Source organism: Oncorhynchus mykiss, chromosome 4 (assembly GCF_057628025.1).
Source record: "Oncorhynchus mykiss isolate SJ-2025 chromosome 4, ASM5762802v1, whole genome shotgun sequence".
Lineage (NCBI taxonomy): Eukaryota > Metazoa > Chordata > Actinopteri > Salmoniformes > Salmonidae > Oncorhynchus > Oncorhynchus mykiss.
This window is the reverse complement of record NC_143025.1, coordinates 64,549,281-64,558,526: the sequence shown is the minus strand read 5'-3', so window position 1 is coordinate 64,558,526 and position 9,246 is coordinate 64,549,281. Positions and strand designations below refer to the sequence as shown.

Genomic DNA, 9,246 nt, shown 5'->3' with positions numbered 1-9,246 from the left:
TGTTTTGGCTCTGTACTCCAGCACTTTGGATTTTAATTGATACAATGACTATGAGGTTAAAGTGCAGACTGACAGATTTCATTTGAAGGTATTACACTTTTGTACATTGTCTTTTGTACATAGTCCCCCCATTTTAGGGGACCAAAGTATTGGGACGAATTCACTTATATGTGTATTAAATTAGTAAAAAGTGTGTTTTTTTGTCCCACATTCATTGCACGCAACAGTGACTACATCCAGCTTGGGACTCTACACACACTTATCAATAGAAATGAATGGTAAATAATGTATTGTGTAATTTTGGAGTCACTTTTACTGGAAATAAGAATAGAACACTTCAACATTAATGAGGATGCTACCATGATTATGGATAATCCTGAATGAATCGTGAAAGATTATGAATGAGAAAGCTATAGACGCACAAATATCATACACCCAACACATGCTAACCTCTCCTGTTGTTGTAACGGTGCGAAGTTAGCATGTCTTGAGGGTATGATATTTGAGAGTCTGTAACTTTCTCACTCATCATTATTCACGATTCATTCAGGATTATCCGTAATCATGGTAGCATCCATATTAAGGTAGGAGGGTTTAGAAACGGTTCTCCTGAGTGGAGCAGGGGGCAAAGGCACTGAATTGCAGTGCTTGAGGCGTCACTACAGACCCGGGTATGATCCCAGGCTGTGTCACAACCGGCAGTGACAGGCATTCACATAGGGCGGCGCACATTTGGCCCGGCGTCGTCCCGGGATAAAGGAGGGTTTGGCCAGGTGGGCTTTACTTGGCTCATCGTGCTCTAGCCACTTCTTGTGGCGGGATGGGAGCATGCAGGCTGATTTAGGTTGTCTGTTGAACAGCGTTTCCTTCGACACATTGGTGCAGCAGGTACGGGTTAAGCAGGCGGGTGTTAAGAAGCTCGGTTTGACGTGTCATGTTTCGGAGGATGCATGACTCGACCTTTGCCACTCCCGAGCCCGTTGGGGAGTTGCAGCGATGAAACAACATAATTGGATATTATGAAATTGGGGTGAAAAAGGGGGTAAAATACAACATCAAAACATGTGTGTTTAGAAACATATTCTATCCTTATTTACAACTAAAAGTGACTCCAAAATGACACAATACATTATTGACCATTCATTTCTACTGAGCACAAACTAATCTGAAACACAACCGAAACAAACAGAAAATGCATCCAACAAATGTGTAGAGTCACAAGCTGGATTTAGTCATTGCGTGCCATGAATATGAGACCAAAAACATTACTTTTGACTCCTTTAATACACATATAAGTGAATTTGTCCCCAATACTTTTGGAGCTCACTGTATGTCTAAAATCAATACTGACAAAGAAGTGTGACATGTGCCTTTGTTCTCAGTCCTTTATTAAACCATATCAGACACAGGTGTGTAGGTTTAAAAAACAAGTATAATCCAGTTGGCCCCAAAACATGAAATCAATCCATGTAATCTAGTAGGAGGTAGCCTCTCCTCTCCCATATCTTATTCATTCATACATACATACATACATACACACAGAGTACATGGGGTGCAGAGATGGTAACACATCATTAGTGGCCTCGAGTGGATGTAGTCATATCCATTTTCATAGGATCTCTGTGAATGTAGTATCCTTTCAGTTTTTTGATGTATTGCTCTGCAACTCCAGCTGAAGAAATTGTTGTCAAAATGACATGGTGAAAATATGTTTGTACTTAGGTGATACTATTGAAATAAAGATGATTTGTGTTGATCATTTGTAAAGTTTTCTGTGATACTGAGTATTTTTGGAGATCGTATTTTATACTTCATGATACTGTATATCACTTAATTTTCATCTGTCTCATAACACATTACCAACAATTGAGACATCTGTGGCATTGTTGTTAGACAAATTTTAGAGGTGCTTTTTATTGCCCCCCAGCACAAGATGCACCTGTGTAATGATTATGCTGTTTAGTCTAGTCAACTTCTTGATATATTTTGGCAACAGAGAAAGGCTCACAAACAGGTTTGCCAAAAAATTTGTGCACAAAAGTTGAAAGAAATTTCTGGGATGTTTTATTTCAGCTCATGAAACATGAGACCAACACTTTACATTTTGCGTTTTTATTTTTGTTCAGTATAGTTACTTTACACTTCTGTTAGTTATGCTGTTGAAATCAACTAGTTTTACATGATTTGAGTTTGTTCTGCTTCTGACATCTGCCTCTTACTAACAATTAGTAGACTTCGCCCATTTGTTGTCCCTAACGGTGAGAGACACATGATAGGTTCAACTCAATAATAGCCTCCTACCAGCATTCAAGTCTCCCCACCCGGCATCGCCAGCCAGTGGCCACTACATGCAAGTCAGACGAGTGCACTCTTAGGGCAGGTGAAGGCGACATTTTCTGAGATTCGGGAGCTCATGAAATTAGCTAGTTTGATGTGCAATTCGTTACATTAAAAATTAAAAGAGACAATTTATTACATTTGCATTATTCATTCAATTGTAAAAAATCCACCAAGCTGCAAGGACACATTTTCATAAGCGGGCAAAAGAGCAGCTGCTCGGGAGCTGGTTGAGCCCTATCTGTGCACTTGCCTGAACATGACGAGTACCTAGTAACTCGAAAGAGCTGAGCAATGATGTCACATTAAAATGGCTCTGTGTTCTGTGTATTCTGTGTAACCTACTACCATATCAGCAAACAAATCATTCAGGATCCAGGTGCATTTGGATCACCAATATTTGGAATGTGACACGTTCTTTCAAAATCGAACCCAGAAGCAGACAAGGAGAGTAGGAAGAAGGTGAGTATTTATTTACAAGTGAATGTGAATGGGTAGATATATCCAGGTGGCGTAGCGAGCAGCGGTGGTGAGTTGATGGGAGTAAATAGGTGGATCCAATGGGGTTGCGGAATCCTCCGACGACCAGGCGGGAATGGGGTAAATGATCCGGGTGAGTAACTGAAGACAGAACAAACGGAGGTAAGTTTAAGGCAAGCAATACGTAAAAAAACAACAAAACAAATTCTATCCAACTTGAGGCTGATACTATGGCACAACATACTGTTCATGGCTAACGATCCGGCAGGGAATGGATGTCAGGTCAGAGCTTTTGAAGGGGAGAGGTGATGATCAGGACAGGTGTGCAGATTACTGATGGGACACAGGTGCGGGTGAACATTGATCTCCCAACAAGCTAATTCGCCCGGCAACCAGACAGGGTGCGTTCCAGGACACCGGAAACATACTCCAGGACAGAAACACAGGCAAACACAGACTCAGGAAGCGGGATTCGTGACAGAATGAGGAGGAGGTTACTGTAGGTATTATAACCCTATCAGTCATTTCTCTTACGTGTAACCACAAGTCTGGTCTTGTGGGGTAGTGCTGGATTCAATTCTTATCTCTGAAATTCTGCTCTGTAGTGCCCTTAAAATGTAAAGGTAATTCCTGGTAATGCTGTGAATAGACCACTGCTTTTAAATGTCAATTGGGCTACAATGCAAAACATAGGCAAATCGTACTGAATCCAGCCCCTTAAATCAAATTATTGTAGCAATTTGGCAAAAACAGTCAAATGTGTAATGAACTAACTGATTGGATGGCCTTGTGGCTGATGAAAGAGACTATCATATCCTCTTGAAGGGAGTGGTTACAACTATGACATCATCAAATGTAGTGCTCTGCTACAGATCTTTTATGTAGAGTTGAATGTAGTACTGTTTGATTGGTCAACATTATATTGTGATCATCATTATGGTAATAGTCTATAGGTACAAAAGCACAAGAGTCAAGTTCACATTTGCATCACATTTGCGACCAGAGAAAAAGGATTCACATGTGATACATCACCATCTGCATGGCTGAGAGGTAAGGTATGCTGAATTGAACAGAAAAATTTACTTAGCCATCTTTTGAAATGGCAAAACACTTCCCTTTTGGTATTTGTGGAAATATTTCCAATGAATAAGTAAAAGTAAAGAACATTTAAATACATTTGAATTTGTTTAATTTAATCATCCACCACAATGTAATAATTTCCAACTAATATTCTGTAATTGATGTTTACATCTATAGTAATAATGTGACAATAATGTATCTTTCATATTTCAGATAAGATTCTTTCAACTACGTCCATGGAACGAGGAATCAGTCTCAGCAAGGCTGATATTGTTGAGAATATATTTCTATGTTTTGAGTCAGTGAATGGGTCTTGCAAAAGATCAATCTTTCCTCCAACAATACGAGTATTACTTTATATCTTACTTGGCTCAATGTCTGTTCTCACAGTGTGTGGCAACCTTCTTGTAATCATCCCCATCATTCACTTCAAACAGCTCCACACCCCAACCAACTACCTCATCCTCTCTCTGGCTGTGTCAGACCTCCTCTTGGGAGTTTTAGTGTTGCCTCCCAGAATGGTATACTCAGTGGAAAGCTGCTGGTATTTTGGAGATTTATTCTGTAAAATCCAAACCAGCACTGATATTATGTTGAGCAATACATCCATTCTTAACTTGTGTTTTATTTCTATTGACCGGTATTATGCAGTGTGTCGCCCTCTCCTTTATAGAACTAAAATAACTGTTCATGTTGTTCTGATTATGATGCTGGTCACCTGGACTGGTTCTGCTATAGTAGTGTTTGGTATAGTATTTCTGGGGATCAGTACTTGGGGCATGGAGGATTTTTACTATAATAATGTTGCCTGTGAGGGAGGATGTATTTTGTTTCAAAACAAATTGTCGAGTACTGCGTCTTCGGTGCTCTCATTCTTTATCCCAGGAGTAGGGTTGCTTAGCATCTACCTAAAGATTTTCCTAATAGCACAGAGACAGGCACGCTCAATTCGGGGTACAACCAATCAGAACTCAGTAGGCAAATCACAGAGGAAGGCCACCAAAACACTTGCTATCATTATGGGGGTATTTCTATCATTCTGGACACCCTTTTTTGTCATCAACTGCATTGATCCTTTTATTAGTTACTCTACCCCACCTGTTTTGTTTGAAACACTTATATGGATTGGCTATTTGAATTCAACTATTAATCCCATGGTGTATGCATTCTTTTACAGTTGGTTCAGGAGGGCGTTTAGAATTATAATTTCAGGTCAAATATTTCAACCTGACTCTTCAGAAATACAATTGTTTTCAGAATAAATACAGTGAGCTCCAAAAGTACTGAGACAGATAAACATTTTTTGTTGTTTTGGCTCTGTACTCCAGCACTTTGGATTTTAATTGATACAATGACTATGAGGTTAAAGTGCAGACTGACAGATTTCATTTGAAGGTATTACACTTTTGTACATTGTCTTTTGTACATAGTCCCCCCATTTTAGGGGACCAAAGTATTGGGATGAATTCACTTATATATGTATTAAATTAGTAAAAAGTGTGTTTTTTTGTCCCACATTCATTGCACGCAACAGTGACTACATCCAGCTTGGGACTCTACACAATCTTATCAATAGAAATGAATGGTAAATAATGTATTGTGTAATTTTGGAGTCACTTTTACTGGAAATAAGAATAGAACACTTCAACATTAATGAGGATGCTACCATGATTATGGATAATCCTGAATGAATCGTGAAAGATTATGAATGAGAAAGCTATAGACGCACAAATATCATACACCCAACACATGCTAACCTCTCCTGTTATTGTAACGGTGTGAAGTTAGCATGTCTTGAGGGTATGATATTTGAGAGTCTGTAACTTTCTCACTCATCATTATTCACGATTCATTCAGGATTATCCGTAATCATGGTAGCATCCATATTAAGGTAGGAGGGTTTAGAAATGGTTCTCCTGAGTGGAGCAGGGGGCGAAGGCACTGAATTGCAGTGCTTGAGGCGTCACTACAGACCCGGGTATGATCCCAGGCTGTGTCACAACTGGCAGTGACAGGGATTCACATAGGGCGGCGCACATTTGGCCCGGCGTCGTCCTGGGTTAAAGGAGGGTATGGCCAGGTGGGCTTTACTTGGCTCATCGTGCTCTAGCCACTTTTTGTGGCGGGCGGGGACATGCAGGCTGACTTAGGTCGTCAGTTGAATGCCGTTTCCTTCGACACATTGATGCACGTGTCATGTTTCGGAGGATGCATGACTCGACCTTTGCCACTCCTGAGCCCATTGGGGAGTGCAGCGATAAAACAAGATCATAATTGGATATTATGAAATTGGGGTGAAAAAGGGGGTAAAATACAACAACAAAAAAATGTGTGTTTAGAAACATATTCTATCCTTATTTACAACTAAAAGTGACTCCAAAATGACACTACATTATTTACCATTCATTTCTACTGAGCACAAAATTATCTGAAAGACAACCGAAACAAACTGAAAATGCATCCAACAAATGTGTAGAGTCACAAGCTGGATTTAGTCATTGCGTGCAATGAATATGAGACCAAAAACATTACTTTTGACTCCTTTAATACACATATAAGTGAATTTGTCCCCAATACTTTGGAGCTCACTGTATGTCTAAAATCAATACTGACAAAGAAGTGTGACATGTGCCTTTGTTCTCAGTCCTTTATTAAACCATATCAGACACAGGTGTGTAGGTTTAAAAAACAAGTATAATCCAGTTGGCCCCAAAACATGAAATCAATCCATGTAATCTAGTAGGAGGTAGCCTCTCCTCTCCCATATCTTATTCATACATACATACATACATACATACACACATACATACATACATACATACATACATACATACATACACACACACAGAGTACATGGGGTGCAGAGATGGTAACACATCATTAGTGGCCTCGAGTGGATGTAGTCATATCCATTTTCATAGGATCTCTGTGAATGTAGTATCCTTTCAGTTTTTTGATATATTGCTCTGCAACTCCAGCTGAAGAAATTGTTGTCAAAATGACATGGTGAAAATATGTTTGTACTTAGGTGATACTATTGAAATAAAGATGATTTGTGTTGATCATTTGTAAAGTTTTCTGTGATACTGAGTATTTTTGCAGATCGTATTTTATACTTCACATGATACTGTATATCACTTCATTTTCATCTGTCTCATAACACATTACCAACAATTGAGACATCTGTGGCATTGTTGTTAGACAGAAATGCACATTTTAGAGGGGCTTTTTATTGCCCCCGGCACAAGGTGCACCTGTGTAATGATTATGCTGTTTAGTCTAGTCAACTTCTTGATATATTTTGGCAACGGAGAAAGGGTCACAAACAGGGATGCCAACAAATTTGTGCACAAAAGTTGAAAGACATTTCTGGGATGTTTTATTTCAGCTCATGAAACATGAGACCAACACTTTACTTGTTGCGTTTTTATTTTTGTTCAGTATAGTTACTTTACACTTCTGTTAGTTATGCTGTTGAAATCAACTAGTTTTACATGATTTGAGTTTGTTCTGCTTCTGACATCTGCCTCTTACTAACAATTAGTAGACTTCGCCCATTTGTTGTCCCTAACGGTGAGAGACACATATGACAGGTTCAACTCAATAATAGCCTCCTACCAGCATTCAAGTCTCCCCACCCGGCATCGCCAGCCAGTGGCCAATACATGCAAGTCAGACGAGTGCACTCTTAGGGCAGGTGAAGGGGACATTTTCTGAGATTCGGGAGCTTGTGAAATTAGCTAGTTTGATGTGCAATTCGTTACATAAAAAATTAAAAGAGACAATTTATTACTTTTGCATTATTCATACAATTTTTAAAAATCCACCAAGCTGCAAGGACACATTTTCATAAGCGGGCAAAAGAGCAGCTGCTCGGGCGCTGGTTGAGCCCTATCTGTGCACTTGCCTGAACATGACGAGTACCTAGTAACTCGAAAGAGCTGAGCAATGATGTCACATTAAAATGTCTCTTTGTTCTGTGTATTCTGTGTAACCTACTACCATATCAGCAAACAAATCATTCAGGATCCAGGTGCATTTGGATCACCAATATCTGGAATGAGGTGGAGGTTACTTTGGGTATTATAACCCTATCAGTCATTTCTCTTATGTGTAACCACAAGTCTGGTCTTGTGGGGTAGTGCTGGATTCAAGCCTCATCTCTGAAATTCTGCGCTGTAGTGCGCTTAAAATGTAATGGTAATTCCTTGATAATGCTGTGAATAGACCACTGCTTTTAAATGTCAATTGGGCTACAATGCAGAACATCGCAAATCGTACTGAATCCAACCCCTTAAATCAAATTATTGTAGCAATTTGGCAAAAACAGTAAAATGTGTAATGAACTAACTGATTGGATGGTCTTGTGGTCGATGAAAGAGACTATCATATCCTCTTGAAGGGAGTGGTTACAACTATGACATCATCAAATGTAGTGCTCTGCTACAGATATTTTATGTAGAGTTGAATGTAGTAATGTCTGATTCGTCAACATTATATTGTGATCACCATTATAGTAATAGTCTATAGCTACAAAAGCACAAGAGTCAAATTCACATTTTCATCAGATTTGCGACCAGAGAAAAAGGATTCACATGTGATATATCTATTGTTCTAACTACCTCTCTCAAAGAGTGCAGTGTATAAAGTCAGAAAATCTGCTGTCTCAGTCACTGCATATCACCAAGGGTGTACTCCAAGGCTCGATCCTAGGCTCCACGTTCTTCTCAATATACATCAACAACATAGCTCAGGAAGTAGGAAGCTCTCTCATCCATTTATATGCAATTAAATGATGATAAATACTTTACTCAGGAAGGTCACTCCCATAAAATTATATTGTCACTCCCACTAACACAAACTTTGAATCGTTGATGTACCAGGTTTACATAAACTGTGCGCAATAGCCTTGGGATGAGGTTACCGGGGTGCAAACATAACGGCATAAGAGGGTTAGCTAGGTTACTTTCTAAATGTAATCGAATAGGTACGAGTTACATCTCCAAAATTGAAATCAGTAACGTAACTTTTGGTATACCAAAACTCAGTAACGTAGTCTGATTACTTTGTTACTTTGAAATGACTTTGCCCTCAAGAGGCATTAGAAGAAATGCATTTGGTGTGTTAACATAGTGGTGTCTGACTTGTGGTCACTCACTCAGGTGGAACAAACTTAAACGTGTGCCTTTTTCAATGCTGAATTGAATGTAATTTAAATAACAGAAATGTGTCATAATTTGATTCACAAACATCCTTTCTGAATTTAAAAGTAATCCAAGAAGTAATCATCTAGTTTTTCAAAAGAATTTCAGCTTGAAAAGTAAATGATTAAAGTTAATTGTTTTGTTA

General features: G+C 39.1%; 1 protein-coding gene across 1 annotated transcript; it reads left to right on the top strand.

Moving 5' to 3' along the window:
* Window positions 1-4,133: 4,133 nt before the first annotated feature.
* LOC110521047 (trace amine-associated receptor 1-like) lies at window positions 4,134-5,159 on the top strand. The gene has a single exon (XM_021598476.3). The coding sequence runs from the start codon at window positions 4,134-4,136 to the stop codon at window positions 5,157-5,159; it is 1,026 nt and encodes a 341-aa protein (XP_021454151.3).
* Window positions 5,160-9,246: the final 4,087 nt, after the last annotated feature.

What these genes read in the sequence shown, in the direction of transcription:
- LOC110521047 (XM_021598476.3), top strand. Translation starts at nt 4,134, where the DNA reads ATGGAACGAGGAATCAGTCTCAGCAAGGCTGATATTGTTGAGAATATA.